General features: G+C 40.7%; 1 protein-coding gene across 1 annotated transcript in view; it reads left to right on the top strand.

Moving 5' to 3' along the window:
- grik4 (glutamate ionotropic receptor kainate type subunit 4) overlaps positions 1-23808 on the top strand; it is a 144540-nt gene that overhangs the window by 65487 nt on the left and 55245 nt on the right. The window contains exons 5-6 of the mRNA XM_022753799.1: positions 140-318; positions 3586-3639. Of these exons, the coding sequence (XP_022609520.1) occupies positions 140-318; positions 3586-3639 (233 nt within the window). The remainder of the gene's footprint in view (positions 1-139; positions 319-3585; positions 3640-23808) is intronic.

Raw genomic sequence — 23808 nt, 5'->3', positions numbered from 1 at the left:
CTTGTGTATTTTCTTAACTTTTAAAAAAGACTATTACAGTGAAGCTCCCTCTCCTTGGAAGAGTCTTCCCTTCATTACAAGCAACCTCCTTATGTGTTTTTTTTGTGTGTGTGTGTGTGTGTGTGTGTCTCTCCGGCAGGCTTATTGAACCTGGAGCAGCTCCTCAGGCAGTTCCTCATCTCCAAGGAGACTCTGTCAGTGCGCATGCTTGATGACAGCCAGGACCCGACCCCGCTCCTGAAGGAGATAAGAGATGACAAGACTGCCACTATTATAGTTGATGCCAACGCCACCATGTCACATATCATTTTGGAACGGGTTAGTATGGTTTAAATGATAGCCATGTTTTTTTTTATTCCATATACGTATATATATAATATAGAGTCTTAACTTTATTCTGTTGAAAAAAAATTCCCAAGACCCATATTTATATAATTCTCATACATCTCAAAAAGCAAAAGTAACGGAAAAATGCCAGGGGCAAAAAGTGTTCAAGGCTAAAAGTAATTGTGTATGTTGAGAGTGATTTTCATTTTAACTGGAAGAAAAAGTTGATTAGTCTTTTTTTTTGACCTGTAAGGATAGAGGTTGTATTCCCCACACAGCTCAAAGAATAGCATGCAGAACATATAAAAAAAAAAGAAATACCTTTTTCACCAGCATTAACTCTTTTCTGTCTTGAATCACAAGCTAGATGGCATGAATTTATACACTTTTTGACAGTGCGCACAGCTTTTAAAGAGGGAGGGGTTGCAGAGCCTAAAGACAAAGAAGTGTACCAAATAAAATGAAGCAATCTTGTCAAACAGTCCTGTTACATTAAATGATATGGATGAGTTGTGTTGCAGTGATTCATCATTCATAAGCGAGTGTGAGTAAGAGCAGACTCATGAAATGAAGGAATCCTTTTGTCTAATTTCTAATACAGTCCATGTTATGGATTAAAACAAGTCAGCGAAGAAAATTAAGTGCATCGATTCTTTCATGCCCTTCTTATCTATTATCCATCTGTTGCTTCTCTTCTTTTTTTACATAATAATGTAACTATAAATTTAATATGCAAAATTCATCCAGCAAGAAAACTTTCTGACAATGTTAGTGAGTGTCTCTGTCAGTAGCATAACAGTATGACCTTTACTGTTTGTGCTTTCTTCACAAATGGCACATACAAATATTAATTAACATCTCAGAACATTATTAAGACCTTGGACACTTTGACTGCAGCATAATGCTGAAGCGTCTCCTGATTGGAGACTTATTGTGTGTTTGTAAAGAGCCTTTATGGCATCAATAAAGGTGAGTGTTGGAGCAGAGGAAGCGAGGGTGTTTGGCAGCAGCATATGGTCTCTTAGTAATTAATATACACCTCATTATTTCGCGAAGACGATGGATGGATGGCTAGAGTGGAGGTGACAATAACTGGAGACAGAGGGGGTTGGGAGGAGAGGGAAGAAGAAGGAGAGATGTTTCTCTCGCTTTCCACCTCTTCCGCCCTCATTCTCCACGTTATACTCTCCCTCTTTCTATCTCACAGTCGTCTTCAATCTCAATCTCTCACCTTAGTCAAGTGTTCATGGCGGCCATCAGTGGTCATCCAGTCACCATGGCAACCCTGGGCCACAGAGCAGCAGGAAGCCGCAGTGGGATGACTCTTCTCTGTTCCCATTTCTCCTTCCGTCTGTCTCTTCGTTTTCAATACGGAGTTGCTCTGTTTTTCACTCTTTGCTCTCTGCCCGAATGCAAAGACGATAATTCCACTTAATATCTTCACACCTCTCTCCCCGTGTGGTCTTGTGTATCCATCCCTCTATCTGTCGCTCTTTTGTCTCCTTGATGTGTCCCTCTGTTTGTCTCTCTGTCTGTCAAGAGACAATCCTGCAGCAGGGTAGTTGGGAAATTGGAAGTCCCGCCCCTCATGTTGAGTGCTTAGCTGCCAAACATATCAAAGCTGTGCGCCGGCATATTTGCCAGTCGCAGATGATGATAAGAGTGCCCGGCTTGTCTAAAGGGACGGATTCGTCCTTTGTCATGCAAGACGTCGCCGCTTATTTCTCTGTTTGCATCTTACATCAAACCATCGTCACACAAAGGTCCCGCTCTCTGAGGTTTAGGAATTCAGAGGGGTTTAGGTCAGCAGTGTTAGCGGTCTGAATGTAATCTCGTTCAGTCAGGCCTCCACTGTTGTGCACAGCTGTACAGTAAGCCCAGCATATAGGGGTGGTGCAAACCGTGTGCACTCTGACCAGCCGCCGCAGTAGAACAAGAAGGAGATCAAAAAAAATGGGCAGGGAAGCTTATTTTGAAGGCAGTGAAAGGAGATGTTTTGGTGTGTCTTCTGAATGGGATGTGGGCAGAAAATAAGAGGTTCTAATGTCACTGTCTGTTTGGTAATATTAAAGGCACAAGTCACCTAAGGCAAAGATTCAGTGCTTTGAAGTATTACTTTCCATATTCTGCGTAAAGAGGAAAAAAATCTCAACCACCTCGTGCCATTATCTGATTATCTAGCTTTATCCGCTGTGTGAAATCCCAGGGCAGATGCTAACAAACAACTTCCCTGAAGCGTAATAATTACCTTACACAGTCGTCACGCTTATGGTAGTTTCACTGTAATAACGTGCTAAATATACTGAATGGGGAAAGCTTCATAAAGACATCATGAGAGGTTGTTCCGAGTTTAGAAATGAAAGATGTATTTGGATGAAATTACTGTTATTATTTCACCTGCAGAACACACTTGAATATTGATTAACAGAGTGACGTTTGGTCCTAATGCCACAGAAGCACCCACACAGATATGACAGCCAAATATCTGTTATTAAACTGTTTCTGATGACGCACAGCCTTAGAATAATGACAGTGTGGAAACTATTTATTATGGAAAAATGTACATTTGAGTAAAGCCAGGTGTGGTAAAGATACTCGCTGAGTAGCGCCTCAAAAAAGAGGGATGAGGATTAATCCATACTCATAAAGAATTTCACTCAGGATTAAAAGATGATTTGTGAAATGACTTTCTTGGTTAAAGAGGTTCTTTGAAACACCCTCTTTGGGTTGATGTGTACAACTACATGATATGTATTGATTTTAATCATTATGTGCATTTCAGCGTGATTAAACAGAAGTCTATAGCTCGATGGTTTTCTCTTTTTGCTGATGACTTTAATGAAATGAAACTGAAAAGTTCACGCTGTCCTTCACAACTGCTTCTCTCTGTGACTTTATTTTAATCAAATTGTAAGACAGTGTTGAGCAGCATACTAATGCACCTCAGAAATTAATTGCTCCATTGAGAGCCATCGTCAGATAAGAATGTGTCTGGTCTTATCAAGATGTGGATTTGATCAGTTTTCTGTGGAGAGTGGAGTTTCACTGAATCACTGACCTTTCAACTTCTCTCTGCACCCCTTTATTCTTCACTCTCTCTGCTCTCTGGTTTGGTTTCCCCGTCACTCCTCTCTTCCTCTGACCCTCCGGCTTGACATCTTTTTGTTCACCAATCTTCAAATTTCTGCTTTGTGCCTTTTGTACCTTCTTTCTCTTACATTTTGTTTTATCTTGCCCCTCTTGTCTTTTGCTCTGCAGGCATCAGAGCTGGGAATGCTGTCCGTCTACTACACATACATCTTCACCTCTCTGGTAAGGAAATGGGTAGATGGTGCGGGTATTTAGAGGCAATATTGATTCCACACCTACGGGAGCACATCAGTACTGCTGTGCTGCTGTAGTTTATAAAAATGTAGCACTTTAATTTGTACTCACTTGAATGAATGATTGACACAAACACATAAATAATAAGAATGATTTAATTGCTACATGTAATATTGTTGCTGTTTCTGCTGCCGCGGCACCTGTGGCCGTCCGTCCCATTCTTGTGAACGCAAGATGTCAGGAACACCTTGAAGGAATTTTGTGTCTTAAATGTTCGCTTGGAGTCAATGATGATCTGATTTGAATTTAGTGGCTAAAGGTCAAAGGTCAAGCTCACTATGACCCCACAAAACAAATTTTTGGCCATAATTCAATAACTCACTAATTATGACTAAATTCCACACAAATGTCTGTAGGATAAAATGTGACAGAGTGGTGCCATTTTATATCCAAAAGGTCAAAGGTCAACTTCACTGTGACATCATAATGTTTTTCAAAAACCCTTTTGTGGCCATTATTCATCACTCTAACGCAGGAACAGAAGAGGACTGTGATCATATTTCACATTTGGTCATCATTGGTCTGTGCTGCCAGGTCGTACACACTAATGCAGTGAGCATTCAGCAGAAAAGGAACAACACAGCTTAACAAAGTCAAATCACATCAATAAATAGTCTTTATACCTTTTAATGAATTCCTCCAAAGTTTTCACCACGTACATGAATCTGCACAGACATTGATGTAAACCGAGCCATACAACCACGAGTAATTCTAGTTCGTATAATTATGATTTTGGAAAGTCTGCCAAGCTTCAGCGAATGAGTCATGAGCTCATCTTCTTGAGAGTCAGCATTTCTTTCTTTCTTTCTTTCTTTCTTTCTTTCTTTCTTTCTTTCTTTCTTGCTTTCTTTCTTCCTTTCTTTCTTTCTGTTTGAATGAACTCATTGTACATGTTTAATCAGTATTTTGCGGGTGATTTGCAAACTAAGCTTATACAGTATAATGTTTCCTTCTTGATTGGTTCTCATTGCTCAGTTAATTGGCACAGAGTGCACCTCATGATGATTCTTGCTTGTTTCCAACTGTTAGCCTTGAACCCTTGTAATGCGAATTAACACTTGGGAAGTGTTCATCCATTATGTAATGTCTTTTCATTCATGCCCATAAACATAGTTAATCTTAATGTAGCTTTGTAATGGATGCTTCATACTAGATGTTGTATATTGTTTACAGGGACAGTGTCTTCAAAAGAGGTGACAGAGGCAGAAAGAGAAAGAGCTGAGAGAGGCAGCTAAAGGGAGTGCTTCTTGCAAAGTTGCTTTCAAAGCAGAAGCAGGCCAATCGCTGAATCATGACCACTGAAATATAAAAGCCACTTCTTAAATGCTTTATCTCCAGTAGGTATCCACCGAAGTTACCAAAACAATGTTTGTTAAAATTGAAGCTACAAGTTCAAGTTTTTATCAACTTGCTGGGTTTGGTAAATACTACATTAATATTAGGAGTGTTTTACTTATCATTTCATATGAGCTACTGTATCAATATTAGGATGAAGATATGGGAAAAGAACAGTTAGAGAGGAGATCCTTCATTATGTGTATTTTGTGTGTGTGTGTGTGTGTGTGTGTGTGTGTGTGTGTGTGTGTGTGTGTGTGTGTGTGTGTGTGTGTGCGTGTGCGTGTGCGTGTGCGTGTGTGTGTGCGTGTGCGTGTGTGTGCGTGCATGTGTGTGCGCTAGTGTTCGTGCGTATCACGGCAAAATGTGGTCCTGGAGACACCCACTGGAGCAAGAACTACCAATAAGGCAGTTTTGAGAGGCAGTTACTTTGGCAGGTGTTTATATGTGTGTCTGTCCGTCCATCAGTTGATCTCAACTACACATCTGTATGTGTAGTTGAGATCAAAATGAAGGCCGGGCTCAAAGGTGGGTGTGGTTCTTCCCTCGAGTGTTGAGTGCACTCATGTAATAGTGTAGTAATATCTACTGAGTACTCCTGGGTGGGAAACGTCAACAGGTTGGCGGCTGTTGAGGTTTGTCTGATCCCATCTAGAGATGATCTCTAGTTTGAAATGAGTCACTGCAATTGTCTGCACACATAACTTCTGGACATGAAAGGTATTGACCTCAAATTTGAGAATAATGGGGTTTAGGCACATAGAGGCGATGGGATATGTGAGAGCTATTGTAAGATCTTAGGAGAAAATCTGATGCAATAGTAAACTTACCAGATAGCTGCTCCCTAATGGAAATTAATGAGGTTTGAAACACTTTGCTCTAATAGCACTGTAGAGATGATTCATATCAAGCTGATTTATGACTCATTAAGAGTGGGCTGCTGCCATCTTCATGTTTTCCTCCACAGCCCTTGACATAGTCACTTCTCTTATTGTATCTCTCTTTTCTCTTCCCGCTTTTCTCCACTGAGCTTGTCTTTCCTTTGTGTCTACACCTAAATAAGCTCACTCATCACTCTTCTCTGCTGTTGCTGTGCAGGTCTGCTGGAGGGCACAGCATAGCACGCAGATTCATGGTAGATACTAGATGATGACCCCCTAACCCCCTCCCCTCCCCCACCTACCCCTCCTGCTACCATCACCACCATTTTCTTAAAATCCAGCCATTTCTCAGTGACAGCATCGTTAATAGCTTCAGCTAACATCATTAAAATGGTTAGCAGTGTGCCCCCGGCAGCCGTGGACATAATGCAGAAGCTGTGAGAGGAAGAATAGAAGCGCTGTTGTCTCCTTAGTCGTTGTAGTATGTGATTCATCCTATTTATTGTGTTTTTAAATGGGTCTGCGGCTTGTGCAAAATGCTCACCACACACTCGTATGCATAAATACACCCAAACACAAAAGAGGATTGGAACAAGTTTCCATTATGTTCTCTCACAGTTTGGTTCATTGTTCGGCCATTTTCCAAACTCACTGTGATGTGTGTGTGCATATCTGGCAAGAATACACTTGAATGCTTGGATCACTTATTCATGCTCTCATTAAAGTACACTATGCCATTTCATGGGACTGCCCTGTGCAGAAAAATGACACAGCACTGGCCATTTGTTCAAATACTGTAAAACACTTGAGCACATTCAGTGCCAAAGCAGGACGTTATGCCATGTTCTCACTGTGCAGCGAAAAGTTTAAACTTCCCTAAAATTTAATGAAGAACAGGACGCAGGCGCTAACATTATCCTGTATTCTGACACAGTAGCATCCAGGACTGACCTCCAGACAGTGGGGAAATACTAAACAGTGGTTGTGCTTCTGTGAACAGGGCTTTTTTTTTTTTTTTTAAGATTAACCTCCATAGCTCCATAAAATAAAGTAATATAAAATACTCCACTGACCTTCATGGTAATGCTTGGTAACCACTTTGGGCAGTAGCCTATCCTTGCGAGCCAGACATTAACCAGACACAAGTTTAGAAAGAGTATTGGTGAATTATGGATATGGGCAAAACTTAGTTATGATGGTGCAAGTACACCACGCTGCTGTGCTTATAGTTTTTGATGGGAGCCCTAGTTTTGCAAAGTAAACACTGTTTAACTGCCAACCCTGTCTCTAATAGAAATTATACAATTCAACTAAACTGCAAAAGCAAATACATTTAGTAAGAAATGTAACTTTGAACAGATTACGTTTTCTAATATAACTGATGGTCTTGTACCCTCTCCAGTCTTCTCACAGAGAAGTCTCACAATCTGCTTTTCTTACGTGTACAGGCAGCTCCATGTGTAGCCATGTTGCATTGTACACAACCGGGGCCAAAACTGAGGAAGCTGTGGTGTTCATGGGTTATTTTATAACCTTGCTCATGCAGTTGGCCTTAATTGGAAATCACAGGTATAATCAAATTTGTTGCAGTGGTCACAGGTAAACTCATTTTTGTTGGATTGAGGTTGTGCCTTGGGGCAATGTAGTTCAATGTAGTCTCCCTAATCTGTTTGTTTTTAATTAAATATCCCACACTTCAGCTTCAGCTGTCATTTTTTAAGAACTTCACCACCAACTTCACGCCAACACCTCTCCTTTGCCTCTCAGAGGTCTTCAGAGTGACTCTTGAGCCACAGAAAGCAAGATAGTTTATAGAGAAGATTATTCTGTATTTTGTGTGTGTGTGTGTGTGTGTGTGTATGTGTGTGTGTGCGTGCACTCTAAATGATGTCGGTTGTTCCAGTCCAGATATTTCTATTATCTCAGGGAGCAAATAACATTCCTGAAGTCTGTGTAAAGGTCACGCTTATCACTTAGTCCCTCACCTTTCGTTCTGAAAGAGCTTTTGAATTAGGCGACCTGTGACCTGATACATTTGCTTCTTCCTGACAGTCTTCTTTATGAACATGATTAATTAAACTACATAGGAAGACACTGTGGGGCAAAAAGAAATTCTGCACCACTTTTAGAGAATATGGATTTAAAAATGTCTGGGATGTTCAGGAGGATGAATGTGAAATGAGCAACTAACTGCATGTGTTTATCTTGTTCTTATGACATGATGAGCTTATATTAAAGAAAGGCAGCAGTAATTTGCTGTAATTGCCTGATGTGTTTTCTCAGTGTGGTGTCCTGAGGAGCTGGTGCTGAGGATTTGCTGTAACACGATTGTTCGTGCTTTGACATTAGTTTGACTTTATTAGGCTTCAAGGCGTTTCTGTATGGAGACAGCGCTCCCATTGCCGCAGAGAATTAAAGTGTTTTTCGGGTAGCAACCAGTTTTTTTCAGAAATGTAATTGATAGTTTTCCTTCCCAGAAAGTTATTTAAGCTATTTATCCTTTTTCTGAAGCACCTTAGTCTTTAACTTGTTTGCTTGTACTTTTAAAGGACAGTTGGCAGCATACATAATTTCTGTTTCAGTATATATAGACATTGTGAAAATAAAGAGGTAGACGGAGCACATAAAGCTCAGGGGTGCGGGTCCTAATTCTTCACTCAGCCTTCTGTGGGAACATTTTTCTGATATTTATTTGACAGTGCCACAAAGTTCATGGCTTGTGATGTTTTCTTGTTATCTTACATAAATCTGAATTCTGCTGTCTGCTGTAATTTGAACTAGTTTTTTGGGGAGTTTGCCTTCCACAGCCTCTCATTAGTTGAATAGATACAGAACTGGTACCAACATGCAGATAATTCGTTTGCAGATCTCCTTGTATCTGCTATCATTAAAACACTGTCACTTGTACCAATTTAAATGTCTGTGTGGTGAGGAGAGCTGGCCTTACGATTGGACCTAATGAAACCTACACATCTAATAATAATAGTTATATTTTGAGGTTCAGATAAGAGTCACTAACGATGTAAAACTATGGATCTTCGAACCTTCACTGTGTATTCTGATCAAAAGAGCATCTAATCAATCCAAATTGCTGGCAAGAGTTTTCAGTTTATGGTTAAAATTGCATGGTGGAACAAGTGAGAGTTAATCCTCAGGGTTAGAAAAAGCAGGTGCTGAGTCAGAAGATTAATATATAATGTTAAGTTTTAAGTTACTATGGGTAGCCACAGTGTTAGAAACACTTTTAATATAACCAACAAACAGAACACAGACTCAATGGAGCAAGTTGAACTGAATTTATTGTAAAGAGAGAGTGTGGCAGGGCAGGTGAAGGCTGAGGAGAATTGAGAGGCTGGCAGACGACGAATGGCGGAGCGAATCCGGGATGAGGAAAACAGGGCTGGCGAGGTGGCTGAGGGACAGGCAGACGGTGAGTGGCTGAATGCAGAGTCTGTCAGTGAGGGACGGCAGGCAGACACAGGGAGTATGATCCTGAGGCACAGGGAGATAAAGGTTGGTCAGAAGCAAAAACACGAGGAAGCAAAACCAGAATTCACTACAAGGCCCAGACGTTGTATCACACTGGTAGACTGAACGATCTGGTGAAGAGTGACTGGAGAACCGGGGCTGATGAGATGATGAGATGATGAGATGCCGGTGTGCTGGCTGAAGCAATCGGGAGGAGGGGTTGAGTGGAGCAGGTGAACAGCCGGAAGTAACGCCACGCCCAGAGACACACAAGGACACACACACACACACACACAAACTGACAGACAACACAGGAAACATAAGGCAAGGGGAACAAACCTGAGGCCTGTACTACGAAGCAGGATTTTTGGGTTAGCAAGGTAACTTTAGGTTTAGCCCTGGGTTTTTAGGGTTATGATGGTGGTTCACTTGTTACCGAGGTAAATCACCGTGCTGAACTCCTAACCTGCTCCGGAGCAGGTTTACTTTCGAGGTTCAGATCGAAGCCTGTCAACAGCCCAACTACTGACCAATCAGATCACTGGAAAAACTGAGTCATCATTCCCACGGTATCCCGACAGGAACAAAAGAGTTCACAATCAAGTGACAAATAACGATGAGCAGTAGATATTTTTATAAATCAGTCAAATCGTTTTGCTCGTTGAGTCTTTGCACGTGTTCACTATGGCATTAAAACAGATCTTCTAACAAACAAAGGAGAGTTTATCACACTAAATAACTACATAATAACTATTATAGCTTCATTATTAATTGAACAAATATACTTTAAGAATTCCTCACACTGTTGATGCTCTTACTCTTCTTCCATCACTGCAGCTCAGAATAACAAGAGGATGTGATAACTGGAATTAAAAACTAAAACCTCTGATGTCTTTTATTAGAAAAATGATCCACACAGTGTTAACTATTTCTCATAATTAAATGAACATTTTAGTCAGATTGACCTCATCAGACATAAACTACTTCTCTACTCTCCTCTCCACTTGAGCAGCAGATACTGTATGACATTACTTGAACTCTTTTTCCTGCATCACATGCTCATAATAGCCTGTTCATCATGAGACAAAAGAATGAAAAATACTCATCAGTGACTTAATAATAATTCCTGTGCTTTCTATTTACTGTATATCTCGAGCCTGACTGTAATAATTGCAAATTATTTGTACTGTTTCTTTTCTGTTCTAGTTATGTGATCATATTGTTTACATTTCATCTTGGTAAATAGCACTTTTGGATGTAGCACCCAATTTACGAGCAGGAATCACAGTTTCGTCTCATATCATATTAAGTACTTTATTCATGGTTCTGACGATGTTGCGTATAATTAACAACTCCACCTCTTTCATATGAACGTTCTCGTAGCCAGATAGGTAAACCCAGAGTTAACTGAGCCAGTTGATAACCAGCGTTGTGGTACAGGTTATCTTGGAAGTCAAATGTTAGGTTCAGTTGAGCCAGATAACGAAAAGATATCCTGGGTAAGTTGAACTTGCTGCGTAGCGCCGGCCTGTGGAGCCCTGACCAGGATCATGACACTTTACACTATAATATACACAAAACTAGTTTGATATACTTTACAGTATAATGTGCAGTTTTGTTAAAATGGGCATTTTTAGATGGCAATAACTCACGTAATTCAGTTTGGATGTAAACGGTAATAACACCATATATTACCTGGCTCATTCAAATTGGCTGCTCATTGAGTTGGACGTTTTTGTTCCTAGTTTGACCTCCAGCTCCGCTCATACTCTCTCTTCACTTTTGCTGTATACATTTTTTTTGTTCGTAGTCGCAAGTTGTACGTCCGTCTTTTCTCATTGTTGGGATGTAGTTGAGGTAGGATTCTTTAATTGAGGGTGACATTAATAAAATGGTGAATGTGGATAAAGCGCAACATTGTTACTATGTTTAAATTTGTCTTGATTGAAATGACTGGAGTAGAGTAAATGTCTCAGGGTTGAATCTGATATAAGATGTCATCACCCTCTCTCAGTGTCTTACCCAGCTCCCCTGGCTGATGAAGATAAAAATAAGTATAATTTCAAAATAGCCTGGATATAATTTTAGCACTTTCATAAAAGATTAGTAACACTTCAAACAAGGGAAAACATGTCAGACACCTGTTTGCTTCACAATCGATGACACATGATTGTACAAAGTGCACAGTTTGTATTCACACCAAAGGATGCAGAAACAGTGTTGTTGATCAAACACATACACTGTCAAATTTGTAATACATGAAAATTACTTAGTGTTCTTTTATGAATAATTTATGAAGAATTTAAGCTGCAACTGGTAATAATCAATCATACGGCATCATTAAAAGTGATGATAAATAACAGGACTTTCTTAAGAGACCGACTTAAGATTAATTATGCATGCATTAACACGAGATAATGTACTTGTGATTCCCTGATGAATCAAAGGAAACCTGTAGTTAATGTAATTGCTCCTGATGTACAACCCCTTTGCAAATCGTAATCTGTGTAATTTATTGCTCTGAAATTCCACAATTACCTTACAAATTGTTGAGATTTACAAACCTTAATTATCATTAAAATCTCTATCCTTTCTGTATCGACTCGCTCCTCCTTCTCCGTCACTCTGTTCTCTCTTTTGTTTCCACCTATTCTCTCCAACCGTTCCCTTCTTCTGTCCCCCTCCTCTGCTGACACTTCATTTATCTCTGATCTTGACATCTCTGACTAACGATCTGCCAGACTGCTCCCCTGCCTAATCTGTTTCCCCTGAATCATCTCAAGACGCTCATCAACGTCCTCACTCAGCTACCCGTCTTGAGTAAGGCTTTTTGTCATGCCCACTTATGGATGTGACTGCTTTCAGTCTTCATTTCGGTTTTGTTTTGTTTACGGCGCGTGTGTGTTGATCTTATAAATCTGTTGTCAAAAATTAGGGAAGGAAGAAGAGGCAGAGATGCTCCCTTTTTCTGCCATCATCATCATTATCATCGAGCAGAATGTTTGCACTGCTTTCCAGTGAATGTGGTCTGATGTTTCAAACTGCGAGATATATAATTCGAGTATATCATAGCTATACTGTATGAGTTGTTTGCATTCTCTCTCTCAGCTCCCCATAATTTATCCATTTTGTGTGTGTGTGTGAGTGTGAGTGTGTGTGTGTGTGTGTGTGTGTGTGTGTGTGTGTGTGTGTGTTTGTGTTTTTGTCTGTGTTTGAATAAGTGGTACAAAAGTAAGTGATAAACTGCCAAAGGTAAACAAAAAAAAAAAAAATTTAAGTAACAAAAAACTGAAAAAGCGTGTAAATTTCATAGAAAACAGGGATTAAGAAACTGGTTAACTCACAGTTCTCCTGCAGCAAATAAATGAAGCCTTGAAAATCAATGCAAACAATTCCTACAGGTGCCCATCTTCTGTTAACTTTTAAACACTCCGCTTGTACAAAGGCCATGTTGGAACAAACCGTGTTTCTACACCCTCTGATGCAATATCACAACAATACTGTACTGCAGGAAGTAATAGTGAAAATAATAATATGCTTTTTTATAGCACTTTTCTTTACAAAGTTCCAAAGTGTTTCACAAAAGAGTAAAACAACAGTCAAACAACAATATACTGTAGTATTGTGTACTGCTCCCAGAATGCAGAGAAAAAGGCAGGTAACAAAGGAAGACAGGCTGGTTGTTCAGGGGTTTGTCCTGCAGCAAGATAATGACCCAAAACGTTAGAAGCAAAGACGGTGACTTCACGTGATGGAAGAGCAGCAGAGAAACCCCGTGGAGTTGGTTTGGGATGAACTGGACAGAAGGTGAAAGCAAAGCAAACTACAGGCGCAACACATTTGTGGAAACTTCTACAACAGTGTCGGGACGAAGTTCCTGAACAATGTTTGATTTCCATTGTTGAAAGAACGTCACAAGTGTGTTTAGCTTGCTGAGTCAAATGTTTAGATTAAATTTAGGATTTTAGATTCCATGTTTTTAAAATCTTGAGTTTATTTTTCTGGGCTTCAATTTCACAAAACAATGAGACCTTGAGTTATTTAAATTTAAGTAACAGCCGGCGAGATGGTGCTGTTCCGAAACCTTTGACCATTCAATGACCATAATTAGAGCTAATGATCTTCAGTGGATGCTGCCTGGGGTTAAGACAGATTTTTTTTTTTTTTTTTTTTTTGCCTGCATCTCCATTAAAAGCCATTTAATTCAGGTTGTTGCACCTTGTAACAGTCTCTGATACCTGCTATTGTGTTTCTCGCTACACTAATTCTGCTGTGTGATTTCCAAGGCACTGGTCCTTGGTAATGTAATTCTTAATCTAGATACAAGTATTCCCTTTAGTCAATGGTGCTGATCAGAATTAGACACGCAGGTGATGGGGAGGGAAAGGAGCCCAGCGGCATCACTCAGATTGTATCAAACATTGTTTCTTTTATTCTATGTGATAAAGCTCTCAGCACTGGTTTATTTTCCTCTCTCCTATTAAGTCCACTTAATACCAGCCGTTAATATCCTGGGCTTTAATTGTAAGATCTAATAGAAATCTTGGCCCTTGGGTCACAGTGAGTGAGAGATTTAAAACAAAAACACAGCTTCGTTGAAGAGCAAGAAATCTGAACAGCTCCACGGGGGCTTTTACAGCTTCTCTCTGTGAAGACAACTTTGTTTTTGTGGATGTGAGTCGCCGACATCACGCTGCTTCCTCAGCTTTAACTCAATCCAACAGGCGCGCACGAGAGGCAGGCACATATATGAGTGTCAGATGGATGCATACACACGGAGGATCAAAACAAACAGGGAACACACATACACTCACATAGGCACACATGCACTCAGCCCCCCCAACCCCACCCCATCCTCACTCCTCGGCTTCCATCTAAGTGATTTGTATCCCCCGATCCAAGCTACTCAGCAGGATTGAATAAATCACATCAGGTTGGCAGTGACTCATCATATGTTGATGGGACGCCTAATGTCGTTTGAAGGTTAGGTGAGCGCGGGATTGGGCCTAGTAGCGCCTCGCATGCCACGCTTTCACTTTGTGATGTCATTTTGAGTCTTGGTAAAAGCGTGCAGGCCCGCTTTCCCTCTCTCTCTCACACACACACACACACACACACACACACACACACACACACACACACACACACAGTCGCATTCCACACAAAACAATCAAAAACAGGCTTTGACACACAGTGCTGGCTGACATATTATCCCTCTGCAAAGCGGGGGCCATCAGTTCAACCCCCCCCACACACACACACACACACACACACACACCCCTCCGCCTGTTTGTTTTGTTCTTCATGTTCCATTTCCCCTCCACACACCCGTGATCCCTCTTGTCGCTGCAGTCATTGTCATGCATCCGTGCCTGAAGAGCTGCCAGCCCTTTCTGACTGTCACATGCATGCACGCGCGCACGCACACACACACACACACACACAAACACACTCACACACACACATACACACACACACACACACACAGCAACACGAATGATGAAACTCAAATAAATAAACTCATGTACATGCTCACCCACACGGCATCCCGTCCCTCACACTCACACATACATACAGTCGTAACATCTTGGCCTGCTTATCTACCTGCCTGTCTGTCTGATTCCCGGAAATAAGCTGTGTGTATTTTTTGTCTTCTGGTGCTGCTGTCGTAAACCAGCTCTGGTGATACAGAAACAACCGGCTGCATATTCGCATTCAAACGCACAAAACACACTGATCTCAACTCCTTTGCCCCTCCCTTTTTCTCCATTCATATTAGTCAGAGCTGATTGGCAGGTTCGTATGAAAGGGTGATGATGAGAGTTGGGTTTTACTTCTGAAGCATGGCTGATGCTCTTATTCGCTAGTTAATCTCTATTATTTCCCAGACACTGACCTGCTCCCTGCCATTTGTTCTTTGCCAGTTGGGGTTCCGGGCTCGACATGCTCCATGCTTTTAATTATTCCTCCCAACACTGTATGTTAAAATGCTTTATGATTCAATGTGCCACTGAACAACAGATGAAACTTCTGCTTGCCTCCCCCGACCTGCACAAACATCATTTTCATTTTGGTCCCCTATTTAAAATTTTTTTTTTTTTTTTTCTTTCACTAAACTTGTAGCGCTTGTTTTGTCCTCTGTAACTCTGTGCTTATAAAGCATAGATATTCGTTGCTGTCTGGCCTTGTCCTTGTTATTTCACCTCTTTCTTGTACTGCCAAAACCTGCATCCCTTCCGTCTGTCTTTCTCACTCCGTCTATTCCTTTCACCATCTCTCTCTCTCTCTCTCTCTCTCTCTCTCTCTCTCTCTCTCTCTCTCTCTCTCTCCCTCTCTCTCTCTCTCTCTCTCTCTCTCTCACTCTGTATTACTCTCTGGGTGTGCCTGGCCTTGATAACAATATTGTCTAGGTGATACAGAATTCAATTTCACAAGTTTATTGTTCTGGTAAAAATTTCTTGTCCCATATCTGTGAATGTGAATGAATGGTGGGAACATTCCAATGAAAAAAAAAAAAAAAAAAAAAAAAAAACACTTCACATCAACCTCGCCCGACATCTCCGGTGTGCACTGTGGTACAGAAGATTTATAAATCCCCAAAAAAAAAAAAAGTCTTGTCAGTCAAACTGCTTTAGAGGGCAGCCACTGTGACTGTGAAAATGATTGGGATTTAATTAATTCCCCTCCACGGCTTATGTAAAGTTCATATTTGCCTGTTTAGACACAGAGTTTGAGAATCAATCAACTGAGTAATAGAAAAGGTAATAGGCTACGTGGACGGTGACAACAGAGAGCTGCATCCAGCCAGAATATAAACTATGTGATTATTATGTCACAACAAGTGTGTTTCGTCAAATAATGTCTTTGAGCGACTCGTTTGTAATGCAAAGATGCCAACTTACTTTGCTAAGAATTGAATTTATTGTGTCGGTGCTGTAGGGAGACGTATAAATATTAACACAACTAGACCCCAGATAGAAGGACAAATTCCTCTGAGGGTGTCATTTATGCACTCCCACTCTCCACATTTGTCTCGATGTGAGCTTCTGATTTGGCTGTTTCAGAGTGTTTTCATTATCAAGCTAAGCATCAACAAGTTGAAGGAAACTTTAGTACTGTTATTATCTCAGATTTAGGTTTATATCTATCTGAGTGGGTTAAGACCAGTCCGAACAGTTCAGCATCCAAACAGGCTGTATTCTGCTTTAATTACATTCCACTGGGATTAAGATTACATTGCTTAATTAACTTTGCCATATAGGACAACTGTGGGTCACTTACGTAAACTGGAGTGACAACCAGGTAACTTGTGTTTCACTGTGTCTCATTAATGAACAGAGGGCTGCCGCTGTAGCGTGGCCGTATTGACGCTGTTTCATTCACTGCGATAAAGAGCGATGATCGCCGCGAGCAGAAAGTTTGCTGCGTCAGTGTCAGTGCTACATGTGTGCTACTGAAAAAGCAACAGAACTCTTTTCAACTTCCTTAACATTTTCTTCACTGTAAGAGATCTCTGCTGACCTCAGAAACATACGTAAGCCCAAGCAGCCCAATCGTAGGTCACGGCCGCCATAGCTCTGACATATGGTTATGTTTTTGAAAAGACACACATAGACTGTGACGGTGTAGCTTAAGGTCAGTGCCTATGTGCATAGGGACAATTTCTATGCCGCAACTCCTCAATGCAGGGCTATAAATCCAGCTTTATAGTGGGAATAGGTCAGGGCCTTCCCGATGGCTTAGTTGGATGAGGTGTGTACACTCTCCCCTGCCATTCTGCTTTTGATTGAGATGATATTTGATTAAGACCACCACCCATCTTCCAACTCTGTCTCATTCATTCTGTCTCTCTACACCATTAACTATCTGATAAAGTCATCAGAGGAAGAGATCATGGCTCTACTGTGAATAGTTGCAGAGGAAATTTCATAAAAAGGTTTGTAAGAACAACATTTGTTGTGGGGGCACGGCTCTGCTGCTGGCTCACTTCACCTGCCAAGTTTGTTTATACATTTACAAAAGATGGATAATATAAGTCTGGATTTGAATATAAAAAAGAAAAGAAAAAAAGCTCATCTGCTAGGTCCATTCTGAAAGACATCACCCACTGGTAAACCAATAGCAGTTACCTTTGTTAGACGACCCTTAGTCCCTACTGTCAACCTATATGTCTGAGTTTCTAAATCACATACATATGACATGCTGGCATCATGTTGTAGGAGTTGGAGTAGATTTTCTATCTGATTATCCAGTAATGTTGCAGGTTCCTTATATGAAAATGGCTTGAAAACAATTTTGATGTCTGAATACTGCTTTGACATGGAAGCTGAGTAAAATGCTCTATTGACACTTCCATTAAGCTCATTATGCTCCATATCAGATTGCACAGACAATTAATAATCTCAGTCTCATTCATGTCATGATAAATTTATTTATTGGCTTGAAGTCAGTCTACTTTATTAAAACATCATCTGTCTATTGTGGGCTCACATGTGTCCCAGTTTATTTCCTGCAAATAAGCAACTATTGAAAGTGAAAAGCACATGTCAGGGCTTGACATTATGATGCATTATGATGCATTGTTGCTGGTACTATAGGGTGCATAGGGCCAGCCACACAGACATCCGCTCCAGCCACCTTTTCATCACTGATTGAACTTATTGTCTGATATTTCAGGTCAGGAAAAAAAAAAACGAGTCTTCTAAGCTTGCAGTTTCCTGCATGTGTTTCCACTCAAAGCAAAGAAATGCAAAATGTAGAACAATTGGTTTCCTTAAATCATTAAAAAGGCACATGTAGAATACTCACCCACCTCAAAAAAAGGGAAATGTCTCTTTTAAGTCTTGCGCTCTGACTCCGCCATTTCCTCACACAAAGAGAGAAGAATGACAAATGCATTGACATTCATATCAGTACTCATAAAGGGCATTCATTAATCATTTATGGCTAATTTCGAGGGCTAACAGGTTGGGGTGCAAGGTCTGTTCATGTTCAAAAGATTATAAATCGATTAGGATTCATAAAGAGAACCTGCGTGATCGAAAGCATTCTGATTTTTAAATAGCACTGACATTAATGGAAGCCACAGCCTAGCTTTAAAGAAGGAAAAATACGTAGTACGAGTAGTGTTTGACGGCCTTATGATGATAGTGGAGGGAATGGAGTCTGTTTGAGAGGCTATCAACGACCTGGTATGTTTAATATTTGAGTCAAACCTCTTTCCCTTATCACCCTAAACATAGCTTTTCAATGATATTAAAAAACACACTGTTTACCATAAAATTGAAGACCTCCCAGTCTCTCTTTATCTTTACAGATTAGCCCTCCGGCGGCTAGATGTTTTTGTAAATGAAAGTAAACAATTTAGTGCAGTGTTCCACCTCTCAGACTCAGACCTCTGTATGTGTGAGGAGTTCTGGCGTATTGATTACTTTGTGTCAGCCCTATTACCACCACCTCTCCCTCTGAGCCCCATGTCTGGATGACTCAGTGTTGACAATTGTATTACAGCCTATTACCTTCCAAATCCCAGGCACTGAGTCACAGTTTACTGTTGGTTCCTCTTTGGAAAGTTGAAATTACTTGCTGACTTCATACCTGACTTCATTTCTGTGCTCTATAACTTTCTTCCCACCGTCGTCCCACAATCTAGTGTTCACCATGGCTACCGCTGCCCTCCCTTCACTTCCTCTTTCCCTTTCCCTCTCCTTTCCTTTCCGCTTCATTGCACACCTACTTTCGTTTATACTCCTTTCCTCTTCCTATTTCCATCCCTGCCCAGTGTTTCTCCATCTCCTCGTTCACCTATCTCAAACCTGTCACGTACTGTATAATAAGCTGTAAACCTGCCAACACAAAGTCACCACGAGTCAGGATTCATTGTACTTTTCGCACCACTTCTTGTGACATTCATCAAAGACCTTACATGCATGCTTTGCTAAGAATGCCTCTATTTAAGTAGGAATTCATCACTATTATGCTTCTAAAATACCTCGGTGACTTCTGAGGTGCAGACACAACAATTAACACTAATGAACTTGTGAATTGCTAATTAACAAAAAGAAAGTCTTTTTTTTTTTTTAAACTGTGTACATTTCTCCTCACTTAGTTAATTATTTTTCAGCTATTCATCTGCAGCAGGAAGCTCATGTGGTTGTTGGTCGGTGACCCCACTTAGCCTGACTGTCTAATTCAAGTGTGTATGTTCATGTGTTTTTAAATCCAAGTGTGACATTGGTTGTGCCAGTGCCTTTGTATTCTAACAACTGACATCTACCATGGACCCGGTTCGTGATATTTGGAGCAATTATCACAAACAGGCTGTTTTAATCAGCCTGATGGAGCTTTCATTTTGATGAAGGGCATAACTGTTATTGTATTCTGATTATCACTCCACCAAGACAAAGAAATCCAGACAGAAAGTTCGATACACGGTCAAGCTGTGCCGATCGTGTCCAATCGGGATTAGTGAGGGGCAATGAAAGAAGGTGTTTGTCAACCTGCAGTTTGTCTTTGATAATCTGTTGTACACGCAGGTGAAGTTTCATTAGATTTTTAACCATCTTTGAACACTGAGACCTCAATTAACTTTGCATTATGTTAATGAAGACGCACCTGAGCGAGATGCTTGTAAGGTGAAGTTCTTCTTCTTCTTAAGCTTCTGTGCTGCATGTGACAGAGGAATAACATTGAATTTATCTGTGCCATTATCACAATATGAGAGTGATTTCCTAAGCAGATGGATGTAATTTCGTTTTTTTTTTTTTAGCTGTTTATGATGCCTGCGTAAACTGTATGCTTAACAGCTCTCATTCCCAACACAATGCAGAACACCCTGCTTATGCCGTTTAATTGGTTGCAAATTGTGCTGCGTTTTTCACTGGGCTGAGACTAGCACAAAGAAGTTATAGGAAAACACCAAAACAAAATGAGGCAAATCAAGATAAAGAGGCAAATAAAGCAAAGCTCACTTACACAGTAAAGGAAGTAAATCTAAAGGATTTCAAAAACAGCTCTGAAAGGCATTCACATTGATGGCCACTGAGGACAGACGGCAGCTACACAAAGATATCTTGCATCAAAGCCAGGGAATGCTCTGTGATATGACGTAGCAGAAAATTAAGTAGAAAACAGAAACAAAATGCTTATTCAAAACAAAATCTGAAAGAAGCAGCAAAATCTCCTCCTTTCTGGTACAAAAGACCACAGTGAGCCCCTGTCACTATCAATTCACCAACTACAGCGCTGAGCCAGCAAGGCTCAAATCACCTTAGCGAGTCAGCATAGATTAAATGTGGTTCGGGTTTTGTTTTGACCGGAGAGCACAAAATCCTGTGAGCTGCTTTCCCTTTGCATCTCCCTCAGACTGAATTCATTCCACTTCAAAAATAAAAACATGGGAAGTGTGTGATAGGAAACAGGAAACAGACCTGAATGACCGTTTGAAGCCGTACGCGAACTGTGTATAGTTAGTATATGCTTGTTCTTGCCGTGGCGCCTCTAACAGAGACAGAACATCTAGTCCCAAAGCTGAGAGGTTACTTGGTCCAGATGCAAAACATACAGGTGATCAATGTGAAACACTCAGGGCTCCGCTGAGATGAGTTTAGATTAGAGTCTTATCTCAACTATCTGCTGCTTCTCCCTCTGTATTTTTTTCTCTGTCTCAGTATTTCAGTCACCCAGTCCTCCAGCCCACTGCCGACTCTGCCGCCTCAGAGGTCCAGGAACCATTTTCTGTTTCCCAGAAAAATAATCTGCTCTTTGGATGCAAAGCTTTTAAATTAGAGGAAGCATTCATAAGTAATTTGAAGAAATTTTCAGACTTTGAAGGCTTTTTCTTGTTTGAAATTTCATTTTCTTTTTGTGCTTTCAGCTGTTATGTTCCTTTGTAAAATCCGGCTGGGATTTGAATGAATAGCTTACTGGAAAAGATATACTGCTTCAGATTCCAAACATATGCTAGTGTTTGCAATATTCATGATGTTTTTGGCCTCCACCAGCCTAAGAATTATTCTGGGCATAAGGTCTCTGCCTCACAAATAGGTTGTTACTGTTGCAGGTCAGACATAATTCTATGAATAATGGAATAAAATTGGTAATTTGTTCCCAACACTCTGCAGGAACGCTGCCAGATTGTTTTGATGTATGTGGCCATTAAATGCTTTGAAACAAAGCTAATGTATCAACCCCAGCATGCTGCACTAAAATATATGGTATGTTAATTTCATGGTTATCTCGCAGTGAATGAAACAGCCTGGCCACCGGGGATGATGTAAGTGACAAGTTAGTGACCCTACTCAAGAGGAATGACTTCGACTCAGTCCGTACACACACAGCAACGTATCCAGACAGCAACTCGGAGGAGCTGTAATTACAGTTCTCATGTCCAGTTGCAGTGGACTATTGAATGAACAGAGCAGTTTCATGAACAGAAAATTCAGCAAATCATTTAGCCAATTTTGCTATCACATCCCAGGTTCATAACAAGTCTCTGGGAAGGACATTTGGTAATGCTCCCTCTCCCCTCCCTCTCTATTCCCATCCCACGCTCACTGAGAACATCGTAATTAAGAGGCTGCAGGAGGCTTTAGAGCTCAGCCTGAATTTGCGTGGCAATTGATACAAGCATGAAATGACTTATTGCCGAAAACACTGCATGAACATTCCAGCTATTAGAGAATAATCAGTGTGCCACTAGAAATGGATTTCATTGCACAGTGAAGACCGGACTCAGGCCTGAAGGTTTTAGCCTGTTATTCCCTTCCCCCAGTATAAAAGGAGGGATGTCATTAATTAGTATTTCATCATTAGGAAAATCAGTATATCATTTACAGAAACGTTACTCAATCATAGGTTACGGGAGATGATTTTTCTTTCTTGTTCAAATTGTCAATGGGGATTATCACCACTGACGGTTCTGTTTTGATCTGAGGCACATTTTACAGAGTGAAAAATAATGTCTTTACCATCTGAGGATTCAGCAACCTAAGGACATGCCATATGCCTGTGTGTCCTTTAAGCTGCACTAATCAACAGTTTTATATCAAAAATGTGTCAAACGACTTCATAATGACAGTGTAATGCGAAAGAGGTCATTCAGCTTGTTGCACTGCACCCAAGTGGCCCAAAATCAATTAATGCCGCGTAATCTGTACTTCTGCTTATGATAAGTATTAGCAAAAAATATAAAACATTACATATACTTGTGCAACAGTCCTTAATACTCATTCAATTTATGCAAAAATTATGCCCATGAGTCATTCAATGTGCAAGTTAAATTCATTGTTCTGGCTCATTTGACATTATTGCATTGTGGTGACCGGTGGTTCTCAACTTCAGCAAACTCCATTAATTTTAATGCCACTTTAACAAAGTTTTTCAAATAGACAAAATGTTAAGATGACTCAGACTCATTGAAATACTGAGTCTATTCATATTCACAATGTGAGAAAAGTGATAGTATGAAATCAGCATTCAAATACATGAATGCATGCATATTACGAAACTCCCGGTACAGTCTAGCTTGCATCTAAAAGGCTTATCTATTAACAGAACATTTCTGGTTGAGATATGCGAGTTTCAGTTATAGGATGTTGTACCATGCATGCAGCAAAAGTGCAGCCTGATTCAGTAGATGCCCTTGGAACCTAGAGAATCACTTTAATCTCCGCATTTCTATCCTGTTTAGTGAGGTGAGATCAATAGACAAAAAGAAGAGCTGAAAGAGGCTGCTAGATCTGAAGAGGGTTTTGCTTCATTTTGGATATCCTGTTTAGGATGGTGGATTTATAGAGGCTTACACCACGGCAATGTAATATGTCTGTGTGTGTTTCTGGATGGGAAAGGGGTGTGTAGAGGGTACAGGGGAAGGGTTCATGACAAGGTATCCCACTATCAGCAGCATCAGTCCTCCTGGGATCTCATTATTCACTGCTCAAGCTGACAACATCATAACAAACACCAAGTGGTCGCACAGTCGGTCATTTGTGTCAGTGAGTGCACATGTGTGCATGCACGAATGGTCTATTATGTGAGAAGTAAGATCCGTCACTGAAAGCTAAATGATAGAAGTCCATGTAATATGATGAAAGAGATACTGAGAGATTGAGGAAGGAGACAGAAATAAAGAATAGATAAAACAGAGACTTCCAGATTGTGAGGGTTTTTTTGGGGGGGAAAGGGCAAGAACTGAGGAGTTGAAGCAACAGTTTTTGGTTGGTTGGCTCGGGTCCCGGCTGCTGATTGATCTCCAGGTGACAGCCGGTGTCGGGGGCCCTCGGCCAGGCTGTCATTCCCTCGTGCTCTCCCACCCTCCCGCCCCCTCTCATCTTCGCTCTGTCGCTCTCTCTCTTTCTCCCCCACTGCTTTTTAAGCTCGCAGTCGTGCCAACTAATCTCTCACCTTCTCCTCT

Source organism: Seriola dumerili, unplaced genomic scaffold (genome assembly GCF_002260705.1).
Source record: "Seriola dumerili isolate Sdu_G_001 unplaced genomic scaffold, Sdu_1.0 BDQW01000199.1, whole genome shotgun sequence".
NCBI classification, from domain to species: domain Eukaryota; kingdom Metazoa; phylum Chordata; class Actinopteri; order Carangiformes; family Carangidae; genus Seriola; species Seriola dumerili.
The sequence above is the reverse complement of the archived record's forward strand: the minus strand, read 5'-3'. Positions and strand labels throughout refer to the sequence as shown.